The following is a 23,564-nucleotide window of genomic DNA, read 5'->3' on the forward strand; positions in this document are numbered from 1 at the left end:
TTCAACGATTTGCCTTTCGATGATTTAAGTTAATGATCAAAGTTTTTCCTATATCACTTATCTCAAATACTTATTAGTTTATAAATTCATCAATTGATTTTATTATCAAAATCTAGAATTCAACAATCTCTTCAATTTTTTATGTTGACAGCCAATTGATAACGGAGGTTTAACTAAACTCCCCTATCTATGTCATTTTGAAATAAACTTAAAATTAAAAAACAAATGATAACATTTCAATACTTTGAATTAAAGCCAAAATAATTTTTAATAAAAAGTTGACTTTCGTTGCAAAGGTTATATGTATAATTTCAATTTTCATTGCAAAGATCAAAATACACTGACTTTTATTGCAAATGTCATATAATTTCAGTTTTCATTTGTAAAGATCAAAATAATCATTGTACACTTCATATGCCTAATTAAAATATCAAAGTAATAATTGCATACATTATATACATAATTCCAAATCAAAGTAATCATAATATCAAAGTAATCATAATATCAAAGTAATCATTGCATACATCATATGCATAATTTCAAATCATCGTAGATTAAGACATCATAAGTTTTTACATCATTAAAGAGTACAATCGACTTCTATCCTTTTGTCATCAACAAAAAGGAGAAATATACAAGTTACTATTCTTTAAAATATGTAAGCTACTACTTCTCTCTCCCTCTTTGTCATCATCGAAAAGAAGAAGGATACCAAAGATAATCATAACATGAAAGATATTAATATCAAAGATAAGTTCATGGAGGTCAATTGATGATGGGTACTAACAAAACTTCATTTTTAATGTCATCTTAAAAATATGATTATCTTGAATTCAAAATAGAACTTTTTCGATAGTACTCTTGAATTCAAGTTGAGATAAATTCAAATTGATATATCATTGCAAGCCCAAATATTTAATCAAGTTTTAAAAAATAACTAGTAAAATTTAGGCATGAGTCATTACTAATGAAAAGTTATAAACGTATCATAAGTCTCCTTGTTTAACATAATCGCTATTTCTTATGTTTTATCATCAACACAAATATGAGCTTCTTTTTCTCATTTGTTATCAATAAATTAGAATTTACAAGTCATAAATATAAAAGAATCATATATAATAAATCTCAAGTCGTAAACATTAGAAAGTCAAGTGAAAGATCATGATTCATTTGGATAAATATCCTTTTTAGTAAATAGCAAAAAGAATCATAACAGAATAAATAATAAAATATCTTGATTCATATAAAATAAATCTCAAGTTATAAATATCAAATGAAAAATCATGATTCGTTAGGATAAATCGCCTTTTTAGTCATTAACGAAAAGAAAGAATCATAAGAGATCGAATACAAAATAAATATTAAGTCATGAATATCAAAAAATTAAGTGAAAGATTATATTTAGATAAATATTCTCTTTAGTAAAAAGTGTTGGGTCCAGCCCATATGTGGGCTTGGACAATTGGACCTTTGGAGCCTAAATCAATAATTAAGAGAGATAGGGTTTGGTGAAGTGTGAGTGCAGTGCAAGAGAGTGCACAGTGAGCGTGTACGACGCCGTAAAGAGAAAAGAGGAGAGAGAAATAGAGAGAGAAAGTTAGGTTTTCGAGATTTCTGCTTGACAATCGGTAGCCAAATGTTGTTAGTTTCGGCCCAAATTTTATGTGAAAAATCCTTGCAGCAAACTCTACAATCCTAACGGTGTTGATCTATAGTTTACCCTCTCTAAGGTACTTTCCTGCTATATCTATTTTGTGAGACCTAGAATTCTCTTACGAGTAGATCCACCCTATGTGATAAAGATAGGCTATTCTTGAGCCAAGATTTATGATCTTGATGTTATTGTGATCCTCTAGTTATCTAGAGAAGACCTATTGTAAACCTGTTATCATTATTATTGATAGTGGAAGTTTGAGGTGGACTACGGTCCCGTAGTTTTTCTCATATTGGGTTTTCCATGTTAAAAAGATTTGGTCTCACTATGTGATTAGTTTTTTGCTCTATTGTTTATGCTGTGCTGGTTGATATTTACATTTGGATATCAAGTTGGTATTTTGATGAGGAACCCATTTTGATACACAAAGAGGGAAAAAAATATTCCGCTTTAACAGGTTTTTCCCAACAAGTGGTATCAGAGCAATATGTTATTTGGTGCTAGTTTTTCTTATGTGATTGAAATGGAGTCTGATGGTATGATTAAATTGAACTCATCAAATTATTCCACTTGGAGGCGTCTGATGGAAGATTTGCTCTATTGCAAAGATTTGTATAAGCCTATCAAGGTTAAAGATAAACCTTCTACTATGGACGATGAAGAATGAGAAGTTCAACATAGAAAAGCTATTGCCTATATTAGAAGATGGATGGATATAAACTTGCATGAGCATATTTCAGATAAAATCAGAACTGATGTTGTTTGACAAAGGTTAGAAAATCTCTTTGCGAAAAAGATAGTGGGAAATAGAATTTCTCTACTCAGAAGGCTTGTAAATTTGAAGTATAAAGATGATGGTAATATTGTTGAGCACATAAGCCTATTTCAGAGTCTTGCAAACAAGTTGGTTGCTATGAAAATGAATATAGATGATGAGATGCAAGGATTATTACTTCTCAGCTCTTTACTAGAAAGTTGGGAAACATATGTGGTGACTATTTGTAACTCCACGCCAGAGGGGACTCCAAATATAGATATGGTTAAAGATAGTTTGCTAAATGAAGATGCTAGAAGGAAAGAACAGGGTGAATCTTCTTCTGGTGCATTTGTTACTGAAAAACAAGAAAGACGTGGAAGAAGTCATAGCAGAAATCCACATGGATATAGAGGAAGATCTAAGTCTAGAAGAGATATAAAATGTTTTCACTATAATAGGCCAGGTCACATGAAGAAAGAGTGTAGGTTTTGGAAGCGAGAACAGAATGAAATGAAGAAAAATGAGAAAGAGACCAATATAGTTGTTGCTGAAGGTAATATCACTATTGTCTGTGATGAAAGTTGTGTTAGTCTTGTAGCTCAGGATAGTAATTGGGTAATTGACTCTGGTGCTTAATTTCATGTTACTTCTCATGATGATTTCTTTATATCTTACACTGCTGGTGATTTTGGTAATGTAAGAATGGGAAACAGTGGTATATCTAAGATTGTGGGTATTGGAGATATTTGCTTGGAGACCAGTATTGGGAGCAAATTGATACTCAAAGATGTAAGGTATGTTCCAGATATTCGTCTTAACTTGATATCTACAGGTAGACTTGATAATGAGTGTTTTACACATTATTTTGGTGAAAGTAAATGGAAACTCAATAAAGGTTCTCTGATTGTGGCAAAAGGAAATAATATTAACTCTTTTTATGTCATGGAAGCTAAGCTACACAAAGGAAAGATTAATGCAATTCGAAAAGATGAAAGTATAAATATTTGACATAAGAGGCTTGGACATATCAACGAGAAGGGACTTCAAACTCTTGCTAGAAAGCAGTTCTTACCCGAGTTGCAAGGTACATCTCTTAAATCTTGTGATCATTGCTTAGCTGGAAAAACACATAGAGTTGCATTTCAGATATATCCATCATCTAGAAGATCAGATGTTATTGATTTAGTTCATACTGATGTTTGTACTATGCAAACTAGAACTCTTGGAGGTGCTCTTTATTTTGTTACTTTTATTGATAACCATTCTAGAAAAGTGTAGGCTTTTGCTTTGAAATCTAAAGACTAGGTATTCGATGTTTTCAAGGAGTTTCATGTTAGTGTTGAAAGAGAAACTGACAGAAAACTAAAGTGTATTCGATCAGATAATGGTGGCGAGTACAGGGGTCCTTTTAAGAATTATTACAGATTCCATGGTATCAGGCTTGAGAAAACAGTTCCTAAAACTCCTCAGTAGAACGGTGTGGTAGAAAGGATGAACAAAACCATTGAAGAAAGGATTAGATGTATGCTTTCCCACGCCAAGTTACCAAAGTCATTTTGGGGGGAGGTTATGAGAACTACAATTGATCTGATAAATCTTTCTCCATAAGTTCCTCTGAAAGGTGATGTTCCAAAGAGAGTATGGAGAGGAAAAGATATATCTTATAATCATTTGAGAGTCTTTGGGTGTAAAGCATTTGTTCATATTCCCAAAGATGAGAGGTCCAAGCTTGATAATAAGGCAAAAGAATGTATCTTCTTGGGATATGGTCATGAAGAGTTTGGGTATAGATTATGGGATCCAGTGAACAAGAAGATTATTAGAAGCAGAGATGTTGTGTTTCTTGAAGACCAATTGTTTGATGATGGTGATAATATTGAGAAGCCAAAAACCTCTGTTTATATTCCTTGGAGTTTAGGTCTAGTTCCTTCACCTATAGTTCATGATGATCATGGGGGAGATGAACAAGAAGATTGTGGTGAGAATACTAGTGATGATACACCTACAATTGATGATGCTGAACCAACTGAACAGGCACCTCCTCCACCAGTTGAGATTCCATTGAGAAGATCCACTAAAGAGCAACAACCCTCTACCAGATATCCTCCACATGAGTATGTTATGCTTACTGATGGGGGAGAGCTAGAAACTTACCAAGAAGCTATTCTACATGAGAATAAGAATGAGTGGGTTAAAGCTATGCAAGAAGAGATGAGATCCCTGCTTGAGAACCACACCTATAACTTGGTAAAGTTGCCTAAAGAGAAGAAAGCTCTCAAGAATAAGTGGGTTTATAAATTGAAGACTGAAAATAAAAGCTCACAGCAAAGATACAAGGCACGACTAGTTGTGAAAGGATTCAATCAGAAGAAAGGTATTGACTTTAAAGAAATATTTTCTCCAGTTGTGAAAATGTCCTCTATCCGAGTTGTTCTTTGTTTAGCTGCCCGCTTGAATTTAGAAGTTGAGCAACTTGATGTAAAAACAGCATTTCTTCATGGTGACTTAGAAGAAGAAATTTACATAGAGCAACCAGAAGGCTTCAAAGTCAAGGGAAAAGAAAATATAGTGTGTAAGCTTAGGAAAAGCTTATATAGTCTCAAATAGGCACCTAGACAATGGTACAAGAAGTTTGATTCCTTTATGATGAGACAAGGGTATGATAGAACCACATCTGATCATTGTGTGTTTATGAAGAAATTTTCAGATGATGATTTTATTATTTTACTACTATATGTTGATGATATGTTGATTTTTGGCCATGATGTTGGAAAAATTGGAAAGCTTAAAAGAGAGCTAAGTAAGTCTTTTGTCATGAAAGACTTGGGATTGGTGAAACAAATATTTGGCATGAAGATTCTTCGTGATAGGAAGAAAAGGAAGATTTGGCTATCTCAGGAGACTTACATTGAAAAGGTTCTTGAAAGATTTAACATGAGTAAAGCCAAAGCAGTTTGTTCCCCACTTACAGGTCATTTCAAGCTTAGTTCGAAACAATGTCCTACAAGTGAGATAGAAAAAGAAGAAATGTCCAGAGTGCCTTACTCATCTGCAGTAGGTAGTTTGTTGTATGCGATGGTTTGTACTAGGCTAGATATAGCTCATGCAGTTGGAGTTGTCAACCGATTTCTCTCAAATCCTGGAAAGGAACATTGGGCAGCAGTGAAATGGATATTAAGATATCTAAGAGGTACTTCCAGGTTATGTTTATGATTTGGCAGTGATGAACCTGTGTTAGAAGGTTACACAGATACAGACATGGCAGGTAATACTGATTCCAAGAAGTCCACTGCGGGATTCTTGATGACATTTGTAGGAGGAGCAATCTCTTGGCAGTCTAAGTTACAGAAGTGTGTTGCTCTATCAACCACAGAAGCAGAATACATAGCAATTACTGAAGCCTGCAAGGAAGCTTTATGGATGAAAAAGTTTCTACAGGAATTGAGCTTGAAATAGGAAGGATATACTGTTTACTATGACAATCAGAGTGACATTCACCTCTCCAAGAATTCGACATACCATTCTAGATCCAAGCATATTGATGTGAGATATCACTGGATTCGTGATGTGCTTGAGATGAAAGAATTACAGTTGGAAAAAGTGCATACTAATGAGAATGGATCAGATATGTTGACAAAGTCTTTGCCTAAGGAGAAGCTTGAAGCATATAGGCGAAGAGCGGGCTTGGTATAGCCCACCATATGAGTTGGAGGGGGAGAATTGTTGGGTCCAACCGGGCTTGGACAATTGGGCCTTTGGAGCCCAAATCAATAATTAAGAGAGATAGGGTTTGGTGAAGTGTGAGTGCAGTGCAGCGTGCAAGAGAGTGCACAGTGAACGTGTGCGACGGCATACAGAGAAAAGAGGAGAGAGAAATAGAGAGAGAAAGCTAGGTTTTCGAGATTTCTGCTTGACGATCGGTGGCCAAATGTTGTTAGTTTCGGCCCAAATTTTATGTGAAAAATCCTTGCAGCAAACTCTACAATCCTAACGGTGTTGATATATAGTTTACCCTCTCTAAGGTACTTTCCTGCTATATTCACTTTGTGAGACCTAGAATTCTCTTACGAGTAGATCCACCCTATATGATGAAGATAGGCTATTCTTGAGTCAAGATCTATGATTTTGATGTTATTGTGATCCTCTAGTTATCTAGAGAAAACCTATTGTAAACCCGTTATCATTATTATTGATAGTGGAAGTTTGAGGTGGACTACGGTCCCGTGGTTTTTCCCACATTGGGTTTTCCACGTTAAAAAGATTTGGTCTCACTGTGTGATTAGTTTTTTGCTCTATTATTTATGTTATGCTGGTTGATATTTACATTTGGATATTAAGTTGGTATTTTGATGAGGAACCCATTTTGATACACAAAGAGGGAAAAGAATATTCCGCTTTAATAGGTTTTTCCCAACAAAAAGAAAGAATAATACGAGAACAAATAGTAAAAGTTTCTAGAACAAATATTTTTCAACAAAGAGTGAGTTTCAATACCTTTTTGATATATCTCCAATAATTAGCTCCTTAGGATGTGCATCTGCATATTTTCATTCCTTAAGTAAGGTTTCTTTTGAGGTGAATATGTCCAAATTGCTTTGGAGAGAAGAATTCAAATTCAAATTATCAAATTTAAAATCATAATCAAAATTATTTTTCTTATCTTCGAAAAATTTATTGAAATCAATGTAGATAATTTTTATAAAATTAAAAAATAACTAAAATTCTTTTGTTTCAATTTGTGAGATTAATTTCATACTTCAATAACCTAATCTCCTATACCAAAGCTATGCATTATCTTTTAAAATTGAAAAATAAGTTTTGTCATGAAAATCATCAAGACCAATAGTATAAATATTATCGCTCCTTAAAGCAACCATAGATTTATTTTTATGTAGTATCTTTATGATGCAAGCATTAGATTCAAATTTAATTTTATATCCCTTATCACATAATTGACTAATGCTTAATAAGTTATATTTTAATCCATCTACTAACATAACATCTTCAACCAAAAGATTTGATTTGTTCCCAATATTTTCTTTACCGATAATTTTTTTTTTGTTATTATCTCCGAAGGTGATATATCCATCGTCTTGGCTAATGAACTTTAAGAAGTGTGTTGGATCTCCGGTCATGTACTTTAAGCATCTACTATTAAGATACAATCTCTTGCTCCTAGCTTTTGTTTGAAGGCATACTTACAAGAAAGAGGGGTTTGCTTTAGGTACCCATTTAACTTTGGGTCTTTCATGGATAGATATATCTTTCTTGACTTTTAATATCAAATCATCTATAGTTTCTTTAGGAATCTAAATTAATTTATAAGAGCTATATTTTTTAAAAGAGCATGTGTAAGCATAGTGACCAAAATTTTCATAAAAATTATATTTAACTTTAGTGGGAACATATAGTGTAGGTCCTTTTATGAATTTTGTTGGCTTTTGTTGAGTATTACTACTCACGAAGTCGATTCCTTTCTTCCTATATACATAACCTTTGTTAGTAAGAATCATGTTTAATAATTTATTTCTAATTTTAAATTTTTTTAATATTTGTTGTAATAACATATTTTCCTTTTTGAATGAGTCTAACTCTTCACATTTAGTGCAAGATATTAACATGCAATTATCATACTTATTTTTTTATATATCAAATTTATTAGAGAGAGATACATGATCTTTTTTTAGTAATTTATATTTCTTACCAATTATTTTGACTTCATTATATAAATCATGAAATGTATTAAATAATTCATCATAAGATAAAGATATTTCGGGTAAGTCATATACCTCATCGTTGAAGGCAATATCCTTCTTTTTCTTAGGAAGGTTTTTCTCTTCTTCATAATATACTTTACATGTTATTTCATAAGTCATTAAAGTTCCTGTGAGTTCTTCAAGAGGATAGTTGTTCACATCCTTTACTTATTAGATAGTCGTTATTTTTGAATCTCAGCTTTTAGGAAGGGATCTTAAAATCTTATTTACTAATTCAAGATTAGTATAACTTTTATTAAAATATTTTAAACCATTGATAACATTCATAAAATGAGTGTATATATCACCAATAGTTTCGTTTGGTTTTATTCTAAATAATTCATAACTATGTACCAAAAGATTAACATTAGATTCTTTTACTCTATTTGTGCCGAGTAACTTTAAGTGTATGCCAAATATCATGTATTATTTTACATGTACAAATATAATTAAACTCATTTTTATCTAAAGCATAAAATACAGCATTTATAACTTTAGCATTTAAAAAAAATATTTTCTTCTCGAGATCATTCCATTCATTTATTAGTTTAGAAGATTTTTGAAAATCAAACTCAATAACATTCCATAGATTAAAATCCATAGTAAGTAAGAAAATTCGTATTCTTGTTTTCCAATAAGTGTAGTTTGTTCCATTAAATATAGGAGGATGAGTGATAGAGTGACCCTCTTGATTGCTAGAAAAAGTCATTAAATCTCTCTTGGGTGTTAATCCAATTGAGAGAATCAAGCTCTGATACCAATTATTAGAATCGTGAAGGCCACCGGCTTTCACTACCGATCTTCTTTTCAATAACCAAAAATCAACTATCCTTGTTATAACCCTTCTCCTTTTCACAAGCTTAGGAGAGAACTTTTACACCTCTCTTTTATGCAAGACCTCACATATCCTTACTATAACCAATACACTCAAGGAGGAAGAGACTCAATACTTTTTCAAGAGAGTTTATAACACTTTTTGTTAGGATCGTAAACGCACTAAGAGACGGGGGAGGGGGGGAGGGGGGGGGGGGTGGGGGTGTGTGTTGTATTAGTGCTTTCAAAAAAAATTGGTTTGAAAGTTCGTTCGATGAAATCCATATCGAAAATGTGATTAACAAGAAGTGCGAATAAGGATTGCTTAGTAAGTAAATTAGTATGCAATAGTAAATTAAGGCAAAAGAAGAAATGCAAACAAATTTATAGTGGTTCAGTCATCCTTACCTACGTCCACTCTCGATTCCTCTTCCTTTAAGGCCATCAGCTTTCACTATCGATTTTTTTTCAATGGGCGAAGATCAACTACCCTTGTTACAACTCTTTCTCCTTTTCACAAGTTTATGAGAGAACCCTTACACCCCTCTTTTATAAAAGAACTCTCACCTCCCTTAGAATAACTTCTAGACTCAAGAAGTAAGAGATTCAACACTTTTTAAGAGTTTATAATACTTTAATATTATAGGCTTTTTCGTACTCTTACAAGTAAGCATGAGAGCAGTATTTATAGACCCAAAATAACTTCAAAAATAGAGCCAAAAATTTTAAATCCACAGGTTTAATCGCTTGCTTGGGCGATACCACCGCTTGACATTGGGTGGTAGCATCGCTTGCCCTAGCAGTACCATCGTTGGACTTTTTGAAAAAGTATAATTCGTACTTTCTATCTCACAAGTGGTACCATTGCTTGGCCTGGTAATACCACCGCTTGACCCAACCTCATATCACTGAATTAGCCTTCCAATAAGTCCAATTCAATCCTAATTCAAGCCCAATGGGCTCCTAATCAAGTTGGCATGATTACACCCAAAACCAACTTAATTAAACTTTAAACTATTTTGATCAAGATATAACAATTACAAATCATAAAGCCTATGTTATCCAGCATGTCATTGGTTTATCTGGTACTTCGTCCGAACTTTCGACATTTCATCCTTTCCTTCGGCGTATTACTCGATCCATTGGCATATTGACCTCCCACAACATTTGATCTTGGCATAATATTTTATCCTTCCGGCTCAATGCTCAATCTCTGACATGATACACTCTAGCACATCGTTTGATTCTTCTGCTTCAATCGATTTGCCTTTCTATGATTGAAGTTTGTCTTACCTTACTTTTCTCAAATGCTCATTAGTTCATAAACTTATCAATTGATTTCATCATCAAAATATGATATTTAACAATCTTTCCTTTTTCGATGATGACACCAAATTGATGATGAAGTTAATTAAACTCTCCCTGTCTATATATCATATTGAAATAAACTTAAATTCAGAAAAAGATAACATTTGACTGTATTATTTGAATTCAAGTTGAAACAATTTTAATGAAGGTGACTTTGTAAAGGTCATATCAAAATAACCATTTCATACTTCATATGCATAGTTAAAATATCATTGCATGCATTATAATATCAAATCATGAGTTAAGATATCATTGCATGCATAATTCTAAATCATCAAGGTACATCATAACATGAGTTAAAATATCATTATATGCATAATTTCAAATCATCAAAGATTGACAACAGTCAACTTCTCCCCCTTTGTCATTAACAAAAAGGAGAAATATGCAGGTTTTTTACTTCTCTTTGAAATATGCAAGCTAGTTAGTTTTTGCTTCTCTTTGAAATATACAAGCTAGCAAGTTTTTGCTTCTCTTTGAGATATGCAAGTTAGCAAGTTTTTGCATCTCTTGATATTTGTAAATTAATACTTCTCTCTCTCTCTCCTTTGTCATTATATAAAAAAAAGGAAATGATACAATGGTGCAAAATTTATATCAATGTTTCAATCATCACATGAAAGATATCAAAGATAAGCTCAAATCATGAAAGATTAATTTCATAATGGGGTATTACAAAGGAGTCATATGAAGTAAATATCAAGTTGTGAATATCGAAAGATTATGATTCATTTTGATAAATTTTTTCTTTTGTAAATATCAAAAAGAAAAAGTCGTAAGAGATCAAATAGTAAATGATCTTGATTCAAAAGAAATCTTAAGTCATGAATACTAAAAAAATCAAGATAATGATCCATTAAAAAAAAAATCATATGAGAAGAATTCATACATTTGGAAGATTCAACATACCTAATTCTCTTCTAATAAAATCAAATTGTTCCTCGTTCAATGGTTTAGTAAAAATATTTGCTAATTGATGTTTTATGTCAATAAAATCTAAAGATATATCATGATTATTAATATGATCCCTAATAAAATGATATCTAATATCAATGTGTTTAGTCCTAGAGTATTGAATGAAGTTTTTTGTTAAATAAATTACACTAGTATTATCACATTTTATAAGGATATTTTTCAAATAAAGTCTATAGTCTTCTAAAGTGTTTTTAATCCAAATTACTTGTGCACAATATTCACTTGTTGATACATATTCAGCCTCAACTATAGATAATACAACAAAATTTTATTTCTTGGAAGATCAAAAAATAAGTATATGACCTAAAAATTGACATGTTCGAGAGGTACTTTTTCTATCAATTCTACATCCTGCAAAGTCAACGTCAACATAAGCAATCAAATTAAAATTATTAGATTTAGGATACCATAATCTTAGAGATGATATTCCTTTTATGTACCTAAAAATTCTTTTTACTACTTTAAAGTGAGATTGTTTGAGATTAGATTGAAATCTCACACAAAGCACAACATTAAACATTATATTAAGTCTAATTACAGTAAGATATAGTAAGTTATCTATTATACCTCTATAAGAATTTTTTATCAAAGCATTCTCCTTCATTGTCTATATCTAATTTGGTAGAAGTACTCATTGGTGTGCTAATGGCTTTAGCACTATCCAAGTGAAACCATTTTAGTAGATTCACATACTTTGACTAATAAAAGTTCCATCACTTAGTTACTTAATTTGTAATCCTAAGAAAAAATGTTAATTCACTCATTAAACTCATTTCAAATTCTTGACTTATACTTTTAGTAAATGATTTATATAAAGATTCATTTCAGAATCAAAAATAATATCATCAATATAAATTTGAACAATAAAAAAATTATTTTTAAAATATTTAATAAATAATATGGTATCGACCGTGTATTTCATAAAATTATTTTGAATAAGAAAAGAACTAAGTCTCTCATACCAAGCCCTTAGGGTTTACTTCAACTCATAGAGATCCTTAGATAACTTATAAACATGGTTTGAAAAAAGAACATTCTCAAATCCAGGTGGTTGCTCAACATAAACTTCTTCGGAAATAAAACAATTAAGAAAAGTACTTTTGACATCCATTTAAAATAACTTAAAATTTTACAATATGCATAGACAAGGAATATCCTTATAACTTCAAGTCTTACCATAAGAGCGAAGGTTTCTTCATAGTCTATACCTTCTTATTGGTTGAAACCTTTGGTCATTAATCTAGACTTGTTTCAAACTATGATACTAAGTTCATCTTGCTTATTCCTAAATACTCATTTAGTGTTAATTACAAGATGATAACTAGGTATAAGAACAAGCATCCAAACCTTATTTCTCTCAAATTGATTTAATTCTTCATGTATTGCAAAAACCCATGAGTCATCTTTGATAGCATCGTCAATGCATTTAGGCTTAATTTGAGATAAAAATGTAGTATTTACATAAAAACTTTTAAATGAAAAATGAGTTTGAACACATGTATCTCCAATGGTTATCTTGTTATGATGCACATCTATATATTTTCATTCCTTGAGTAAAGATTCTTTGGATGTAGATGCATCCAAGTTGCTTGGGAGAGGATAAATCTCATTTAAATTGAATGTATCAAATTCAAAATTATTTTTCTAAAATTTAGGAAACTCATTAAAAACAACATTGATAGATTCTTTAATAACTAAGATTCTTTTATTGAAAACTCGATAAGCTTTAGAAACAGAGGAATATCCAAGAAAAATATCTTTATCGAATTTTGCATCAAATTTTCTTAAGGCATCCTTTTCATTCAAAATAAAATATTTACAATCAAAAACTTAAAAAGATAAAATATTGGGTCTTTTATTATTCCATAATTCACAAAGAATTTTAGATAGTAGTGATCTTATGAGAATCCTGTTCATGACATAGTATGCCATGTTAATAGCTTCAGCCAAAAAATATTTGGGTAGGCTATGTTTATTAAGCATGATTCTTGTAATCTCTTATAAACTATTTTTTTTTTCTCTTAACAACTCTATTTTATTATGGATTTCTTGGAGTAAAATAATTATGGTCATACCCATTTGAATCATAAAATTTTTGAAAATCATGGTTTTTAAATTCACCACCATGATCGCTATGAATAAAAGAAATTATAAAACCTTTTTCATTTTGAACTTGTTTGTAAAACTTCATAAAACATTTAAAGCAATCACTTTTATGTGCTAATAAGTATGTCCAAGTATATCTACTATAATTATCAATAATCACAAAAGTATATTTACTATCTCCCAGACTTGTTATATCAATTAGTCCAAATAAATTCATAAGAATTAATTATAATGGTCTAGAGGTACTTACTTGATTTTTATGTTTAAAGCTACTCTTTATTTGTTTACCTAGTTAGCATATATCACAAACTTTATCTTTGACAAATTTAATTCTAGGCATACCTCTTATAAGTTCTTTAGTTGTAATTTATGAAATCAATTTCATATTTTCATGATCTAATCTCCTATGCCAAAGCCATGTATCATCGTTTAAAATCCAAAAATAAGTTTAATCACAAAAAATTTCAAGATCAATTGTATATACATTATTGCTCTTTAAGGCAATCATAGATTTATTTTTATGTGGTATATCTATAATACAAGCATTAGATTCAAATTTAATATTATATCCCTTATCACACAATTGATTAATGCTTAGTAAGTTATGTTTTAAACCATCTACTAATAGAACATCTTCAATCAAGAGGTTTGATTTATTACCTTTATTTCCTTTGTCAATAATTTTTCCTTTGTTGTTATCTCTTAAGGCGACATACCTTTCGTCTTGATTAGTAAGCTTAGAGAAATGTGTTGGATCTCCGGTCATATGTCCTGAGCATCTACTATCAAGATATCATCTTTTGCTTCTAGTTTTTTATTGTAGACATATCTACAAAAAATAAGGATTTGCTTAAGGTACCAATTTAACTTTAGGTCCCTCATAGTTAGATCTACCTATCTTGACTTTTGATATTAAGTTATTTATGATTCCTTTAGGAACCCAAACTAATTTATGTGAGCTATATTTTTTAAATAATATTTATAAGCATAATAACCATATCTACCATAAAAATTATATTTAACTTTAAGATAAACATGTAATATAGGACCTTTAACAAATGTAGTCAGCTTTTGTTGAATGTTACTACATATAAAGCCAATTTCTTTATTTCTATGTATATGACCTTTGTTAGTAAAAATCATGTTTAATGATAATTTTTTCTAATATTTATTGTAATAACATATTTTTCTTTTTGAATAAGTCTAACTCTTCACATTTAGTGCAAGAGGTTAACATGCAATTGTCATACTTATTTTTCAATTTATCAAATTTACTAAGAAGAGAAACATGATCTTTTTTAGCAATTTATATTTCTTACTAACTATTTTAAGTTCATCATACAAATCATGAAATGTATCAAGTAATTCATTATAAGGTAAAGACGTTTCAGTTGAGTCACATACCTTATTGCTGAAAGCCATCAATGCGTAGTTCGCTACTTCATCTTCATTGGTTTTCTCTTCGTCTTCTAATGTACTTGATTCATCCTAAGTTGCATTGAGTTCTTCTTTTTTTTATGCTAGCAACTTTTTCTTTAGTTTTGCACACTTATTTTTGAAGTGCTTTAGCTTTTTTTCATTCATAGCAAATGATTATTGTATCCTTTTTTAGTATATTTTTATTTTTAGAGTCTTGTTTTATAGGATTTGTTTTGTTTCTTTTAATGAACTTTTTAAATTTTCTTGTGAGGAGTGTCAAGTCATCATCATCACTTGAGCTTTTACTTAAGTGGTATTCTTTAGTTCTAAGTACAATATCCTTTCTATTCTTTGAAAGGTTGTCCTTATGTTCATCATATGTCTTTCAAGTTATTTTATAAGTTATCAATAATCCTTTGAGTTCTTCAAGAGGAAAGTTGTTCAAGTCCTTTGCTTCTTGAATTGCAGTTACCTTTCGATCTCAATTTTTTAGAAGGGATTTTAAAATTTTGTTAACTAGTTAAAGATTAGTATAACATTTACTAAGAACTTTTAAACTATTGACAACATCTGTAAAATAGGTGTATATATCACCAGTGGTTTCACTTGGCTTCATTCTAAATAATTCATAACTATGTACCAAAAGATTAATCTTAGATTCTTTTACTCTACTTGTGCCTTCATGAGTAACTTCAAGTATGTGCCAAATATCATATATAGTTTCACATATAGAAATACGATTAAACTCATTTTTGTCTAAACCACAAATAAAGTGTTCATAGTTTTAGCATTCAAACAAAACATTTTCTTCTTTAAATCTTTCCATTCATTCATTGGTCTAAAGAATTTTGGAAAACCACATTCAATGCCATTCCACAAATCAAAATCCATAGAAATCAAGAAAATCGACATTCGTATCTTCTAATAAGTGTAGTATGTCTCACTAAACATAGGAGGACGAGTGATAGAGTGACCATTTTGATTGTCAAAAAAAAGTTATTTAATCTCTCTTAGGTGTTAAACTAAATAAGATATCTTAGTTCTGATACCAATTATTAGGATTGTAAAGGCACTAAGAGGGGGGGGGGGGAGCGTAAATTAGTGCTTTCAAAAAATTTGGTTTGAAAGTTCATTCGATAAAACCCGTATCAAAAATACGATTAATAAGAAGTGTGAATAAGGATTGCTTAGTAAATAAATCAGTATGCAATAGTAAATCAAGGTAAAAGAAGAAATACAAACCAATTTATAGTGGTTCAGTTTTCCCGATGTATGTCCACTCCCGATCCTCTTCCTTTGAACCCATCGGCTTTCACTACCAATTTTTTTTCAATTAGTAAAGATCAACTACCCTTGTTATAACTCTTTCTCATTTTCACAGGTTTAGAGGAGAACCCTTACACCCCTCTTTTATAAAAATATCTCACCTCTCTTAGAATAACTTCTAGACTTAAGGAGGAAGAGACTTAACACTTTTCAAGAGTTTACAATACTTTAATATCATATGATTTTTATACTCTTGCAAGCAAGCATGAGAGAGGTATTTATAGGCCCCAAATAACTTTAGAAATGGAGCCAAAAATTTAAATCCCCAAGTTTTTGGGGTATTACCGGTACCACCGTTTACATTGGGCAGTACCACTACTTGCATTGGGTGGTACCACTGCCTACCACTCTGAGCACTAGTAGAACCACTGTTTGCTTGGGTGGTACTACCGTTAGGTTATTTTTGAAAAGTATAATTCATATTTTCCAACTCATAAGAGGTACCATTACTTGGCCTGATAGTGTCATCGCCTGCCACTTTGAGCACTAGTAGTGCCACTCTAAGCACTAGTAGTACCACTCTAAGCACTAGTAGTACCACTGCTTGCTTGGGCGGTACCACCTTCGGGTTTTTATTGAAAAGTATAATTCGTACTTTCTAGTTCATAGGCGGTACCACCGCTTGGCCTGGTGGTGTTATTGCTTGGCCAAAACTCAAGTCATTGAATTGGCTTTCCAATAGGCCTAATTCAACTCTGATTCAGGCCTAATAGGCTCCTAATCAAGTTGGTATGGTTACATCTAAAACTAACTCTAAGCTACTTCGATCAAGATATAATAATTATAAATTATGAAGTATACATTGTCCGACATGTCATTAGTTCATTCGACACTTCGTTTGAACTTCCGACGCGTCATCCTTTCCTTCGGCGTATTGCCCAATCTATCAACATGTTGACCTCCCATAACATTTGATCTTGGCGCAATACCCGATCCTTCTAGCCCGATGCTCGATCTGTAACATGATGCACTTCGGCCCAAGATCTTATTCTACTTTAATCAATTTACCTTTTCCATGATCGAAGTTTATCTTGTGTCACTTTTCTCATATGCTCATTAGTTCATAAACTCATAAATTGATTTTATTATCGAAATTTGGGATTCAACATTTTTATGCTCAAGAATTTTTGTTGCATCAAGCAAGCATGGGTGGGGTATTTATAGACCCCCAATGGCTTAAAAATAGGGTCAAACATTTAAATTCTCAAGTTTTCGAGGTAGTAATGATACTACCATAGGCGTCGAGCGATACTACCATTGAACAGAGCCTGAGAATCTGGGCTCTAGCAGTACCATCGCTGGCTGAGTAGTACTACCACTGCCTTGGGCAATACTACCGTCAGACTTTTCAGAAAGCACAACTCATGCTTTTCGGCTCTCCGACGGTACCATCGCTTAGGCTTGGTGGTGCCACTACCTAGCACAACCCCAAGTCATTAAATTGGCCTTCTAACAACCCAATTTAACCTTGGTTTAGGCCCAAAAGGCTCATAATTAAGTTGTATGGTTACGTCCCAAAACCAACTCAATTAGATTCTAAATGACTTCAATTAAGACTTAACAACTCTAATTACAATCATGAAGCTTTTAGGATATTGTTCGGCATATCATTTGTTCATCTAGCATTTCGTTCGAACCTCCGACATCGTCCTTTCCTTCAGCGTATTGCTTGATCCATCGGCATGTTGACCTCCCACAACATCCAATCCTTTTGGCATAATACCCAATCATTTAGGTCCGATACTCGAACTCATGGAACGAAGTCTATCCTCCGGCACGTCGATCAATCCTCCAACCTAATATCTAATCTCTGACATGATACTCTACAACCCAATGTCTGATTTTCTTGCTTCAACGATTTGTCTTTGGATGGTTCAAGTCCATGATTGAAGTTTCTCTTGTGTCACTTATCTCAAATGCTTATTAGTCCATAAACATATCAATTGATTTCATCATCAAAAGTTGGGATTCAACACATATGATATTGATATCCTCTAGTTAATCTAAACAGAATAATATTGTAATCTCATTATTTTATAGTGAAAGATTAATTTGATTTACTTATATTTATTTCTGAAGGATTTTTCTATAATACCCTACTCCCAATCTCACCCATACTTTATATACATAATTAAAGTATAATATCATTTTTTAGTTCTTTTCATGCTATCAATAAGAGTATAACAATAAAATAGATAATTTTAAAAGTAAAACATGCTAATTTATAAAACAAAATGATAAGATTCCCCGTATGTACAATGATTTTAACATATGTACATAATTATAACCTCTAACTAAAAAGAAAACACACCAACATATATCTAAAAGTTATACACATATAAATGCTCATTGATTATCATCCAAATATGACTAGCATGAGCTCACACGTGCTCACTTCCCAACCCAATTACTTGGGTGGAGTACTAGTATCTTTACCTACAAAATATGATCTATAATAAATAATCACTCGTAAGTATAAGCCTTTATAGTTTTATTTAGGTAAGTATGTATCATATCATATATATATAATATTTTAAAATCATCAGTAGAAGATATTTAACGATAAACACTACAATCGTATGACTTCTTTAACAAGCATAATCTTACAATACAATATATGCAAAATAAAGAGTTAAAATAAAATAATTTAAAATACTTATATGCATATGTAGAAAATATAATAAATATATGGACTTCTATATCCCATATTATAACATATACATGTACTCTAAACAACATGTTATCATAATATATGCATGTACATCATACATCATAATATATATGTATACTCTTACACCACACATCATAATGTATGTGTATTGTACATCGTAACATATTTGTGTACTTTCATATCGCACAACATATAAAACACGTGCACCATATATCATCATATATATATAAATATAAGATATTTTTATCATAATTCATATATTTTTATATTTATAAATAAATAAATAAATATATATATATATTTATATTTAGTTCATGATAATTATATCATTCGAAACATTTTTTCAAAATGTATTATGAATATGATAATTTATATGACCACTATTTTATAGTAAATTAAACTTATACTTACCTAATTTAACTCAAAAATAAAGATACTAGTAGAAGATCATATTCCTTAATGATCAAGAGTAATAAGGAGCAATACACCTATCAAATTAGGAGTATAAGGTCATGAGATGTCTTAATTAAAAACCTTACCTCTTGAAATATTGATTTATAAAAATCCATAGCAATAATTCATAGAAAAAATTTGATAAAATCTCTTATAAAATAAACTATACTTAACTTAAAAATCATCTAAATTTCACTACTATTTTTTTAATAATTCACTCTATAATCAAATAAACTAGTTAGTATCAATCAAACCATCGCATAATTTTGTGAAGAAATTTTTACTTCACTATTCTAGCTGAACAAATGATATTAAATTATCATAAAATTTTATAAAAAATTAGGAGATATATAAGACTAAATACACACCAAATTTTAGCTTAAAATAAAATTATTTGAAGGCTAAATTATCCTCATAATTTAGCTACCAACACCTATTCTGTTCCACTAAAACTAGGTTGGGATTATCTAAACTTATAAACCTTATATCTTAGTGTATATAGGTGGTCTTCACTCAATTATAAATCCCTAAGAGAATCCTTTTAAACATATCAAAGGCTAGAGCCTAATCATATCGGGTCAATTCAGCTTGAATATGACTCATCTCAAAAATTAAGAGATTCTGAATACCTTATATTATGACACTCGTAACTTTATACATCGGTCTTCAATTAAAAGTCATACCAAAGACATTAGAACCATAAGGGATTTATACAAAATATATCTAAAATTTAAATATTAATCGAAGTCTAGATTACTCAAAAGTAGTAGAAAATATGAGTCTATAATCTATAAAATCAAAATCCTAGGTATAGCAAGAGAAGAATTAGATTTTAATTCTTCCTTAAGAGTTGTAATTTTCTATCTTTTATAAAAAAAAAGTTGAGAAAATGATTAAAAAAAAAGAAAAAGGATTGTGAGTTATTAAAAGATGAAGCTAAAATAAAATAAAGGTGCATAAGAGGTTACCTTATGGTATAAGGTTCAATCGAATTGAACCTTATTTCAAGTTTTTTCTCTTCTTCTACTAATATAATTATAAGGTTACAATAATCTCAATTGAGTTTAATTTGATTTGATAAAGATGTATTTTTAATATGAACTCATCCTTCAATCTCGCTTATTGATCTCAATATTTTTAGTATAACACTTTTCTTTGATTTATATTTTTATTTATTTTTTATTATTCTATCTATACCTAAGTAGCTTATTATTTTCCACATACATGAGATTTAAAACTTAAGCTTTCAAACATTATGATGCATTTACGATCGATTAAAATTCATTCATCATTTTTAGTTACTATATGCATGTTTATTATCATAACTTAACTTTATACTCAAATCCGCTAGCACAAAACATCTTCCGTTGACTATTCATTTTTGCTATAAAATATTCTTAAACACACACATATTGATTTGTATTCTATCACTAGTCTAATTGATCTGTATTATTAGATGTTTTATAATATACTTGGTGTTAAATTTCACATTAAAAAAAGATTTTGATATTTATCAGTTCCACATATTCAAAACTTCATATATAATTTTTAATAAATAAAAATAAAAATATTTTTAATTTAACTCAATGATGGAAATTGATCCTAAATTTATTAGATATTATTATAACTTATAATCTATTTGACTTAGTCTGATTACATACAACTTTAACGGAGAATAATATCCCGACCCTTCGAGTCGGCTTCATTCTTACAAATACACGTAAATAATATTTCGATAACCTAATCTTTTCTTCTAAAAGCAAACAGATTTTCGAGTTGATTTATGTGATAAGCGAAAAAAGAAAAAAGATTTATCTAATCAAAAAATGCTTGAACAGAAGCTTCGCCGAGTTGATGATACGTCGTGAAGGCTTCCCCGTCTCTTTCCCGCTTGCCTGCTTCCCGTGACACAGAGATGACAGCAGACGCCGCTTCTTCTGCTGCTGCTGCGGCGTTCAAGTCGCCCTGTTGTTGAAGTCACGAGGCGACTGCTTTCGCCTCCACCGGGAGAACACCACATACACACCAATGCGTGCCTTTTGACCGCTAACGTGTCAGCACCTCCGTTGTCGTGTTGCGACTCATCTGATGCCACGTCTGGACACGTGTCATCTTAACCTAGTCGATACGCGTTTTTTTCACTTGACCGCCGCAGTTAATCAATCACAGTGCGGGTACGATCGGTTGGTAGATGGTTCGGGTAAGACAACATTGCGTGACCTGGTAATCAGGGACTCCAACTGGCAACAGCCCGTGAACCGCCATCGGACGGCCCTGATGCGCCCACGTGTTGTCTTCTGGATTTAAACCGAAGGCGTACTAAATCATATCCTACGACGAAAAGGGGTGGCCCAAAACCCAGGGCAGTCCTCGGTTCCTCTCGAGCTCGGTCTCCCTTTCCGGCTCGCCCTTTCCTTTCCGCTTTCCGGCTCGCCCTTTCCTCTCTATCGATAAGGTAGGCCTTTCCTCCTCCTCCTCCTCCTCCGGCAGCTGCTTTCCAGTAGGATTTGGCGTCGTCAACCTTTGGTTCGAACTGTTCTGACGCTTCTTTGATCGTAAAGTTGCCACCTTTGATTTCGTGACCAGATAGGACTTGTTGTCCTGCTCGATCGTTCTGCTGACCTTTTTTGCTCTTCTTTGATCAATTCACTGTTTGTGGTGACAAGACGTAGTATTAATTATTGTGAAGATTGAAGATTGGTAGAGATCCTGATTTCAGGGCTTGGAATTCGCTAGCATCTGACGGATCATTAGTTTTTCTTATGGCCAGTGATGAAATTTCAGGTTTTCTGTTTGTGATTTTATTGGAGGGATTCGTAGTCGGTGATTTTGTTAGGGTTGTCTAGATCGCTCTTGGTCTAAAAAGTAGGTCTTGGGGAATCTTTGGTTCAATGGTTATGGATTCTGGCCTCCATGAATTGTTTGGGATGATGAGCGGATTGAGTTATGATGATTCCCACTCCGAGCAGAACATCTTCCGGGCTCTTGGATTAGGAGAACCGCAGCCTCATCTAGGTCATAGCAACTATGCGGTCTTGCCGCAGATGTCCTCCGCGACCAACACAAGTAGCAATCCCACATCTACGGTTAGCACGAGCACTGAGGGAGAGGGCCTAGAGGACGGCGACATCTTCTACTCGGATATGGCCCTTAGATACATAAGCCGAATGCTCATGGAGGAGGATATAGATGAGAAGGTTAGTACATATAAGGAAGAGCTAGCCCTCCAGGCTGCAGAGAAACCCTTCTACGACATCCTTGGCCAGAAGTACCCACCATCCCTGTATCAGCCGCAGCTCGATGCTCACCAAAGTTTGGAAAGCCCTGCCCGTAGCAGCAACAATCAGAATGGAAAATTCTGCAGAGGTGGTTCCAGTAGCAGCAGCAGGTTTGTTGACAGTAACTCGGTCTGTGATTCTTCTGATTATCAGCGATCACATGCTCGCCCGACTTCTGCCGATTATTCGTCTCAGACTCCGTCGAGCTCCTCTAACAGCATCAGCAGTACTGAGGAGCCCTTGGCTAACATTGTTGTGTCCCCTAGTCTGTTTATTGGTGGTATGCCAGCATGGCATTTCAAGAGAGGAGTTGAGGAAGCTCGCAAATTCCTTCCCAGCAATGATAAGTTGGTAATCAACTTAGAGTCCAATGATCTTTCATCATCTCGAGAGCCAAGGAGTGATGGTAGACTAGTCAGTATCAAGGCAGAGGTGGTCGAGAAAGAATCTTCTTTAAATGTTTCGAGAGGTCGAAAGAATCCAAACAGTGAGGACTTGGATTTGGCAGAGGGAAGGAGCAACAAACAGTCAGCTGTTTTCTGTGAGGGGGAGCTGAGGTCTGAAATGTTTGACATGGTTTTGCTTTCTCAGGGAGATAAATGCACTCAGAAAATATTTGATCTGAGAGAAGCGATGCAAAATATAGCAAGTAAAAACGACCAGAATGGTCCAGCGAAAGCTGCAAGTGGTGGCAAGGCACGAGGAAAGAAGCAAACGAAGAAGGAGGTGGTGGATCTTAGAACTCTTCTCATCCTTTGTTCTCAAGCAGTGGCAGCTGATGACAGACGAACTGCCAATGAACTACTGAAGCAGATTAGGCAGCACTCTTCCCGAGATGGAGATGGGTCTCAGAGATTGGCATCTTTCTTTGCAGATGGTCTTGAAGCTCGCTTGGCTGGCACAGGAAGCCTGATCTATCATGCCCTTGTGGCTAAAAGGACCACAGCAACGGATATATTGAAGGCATACCATCTATATCTTGCTGCAT

The 23,564-nt window shown here is 32.6% G+C and overlaps 1 protein-coding gene across 1 annotated transcript in view; it reads left to right on the forward strand.

Moving 5' to 3' along the window:
- Positions 1-21,644: 21,644 nt before the first annotated feature.
- Positions 21,645-23,564, forward strand: part of LOC103999798 (scarecrow-like protein 9) — a 3,425-nt gene continuing 1,505 nt past the window's right edge. The window contains exon 1 of the mRNA XM_009421655.3: positions 21,645-23,564. This exon is cut by the window's right edge and continues 990 nt beyond it. Within this exon, the coding sequence (XP_009419930.2) occupies positions 22,190-23,564 (1,375 nt within the window). The 5' untranslated portion in view covers positions 21,645-22,189.

This window comes from Musa acuminata, unplaced genomic scaffold (assembly GCF_036884655.1).
Source record: "Musa acuminata AAA Group cultivar baxijiao unplaced genomic scaffold, Cavendish_Baxijiao_AAA HiC_scaffold_1138, whole genome shotgun sequence".
In the NCBI taxonomy this organism is placed as follows: Eukaryota; Viridiplantae; Streptophyta; class Magnoliopsida; order Zingiberales; family Musaceae; genus Musa; species Musa acuminata.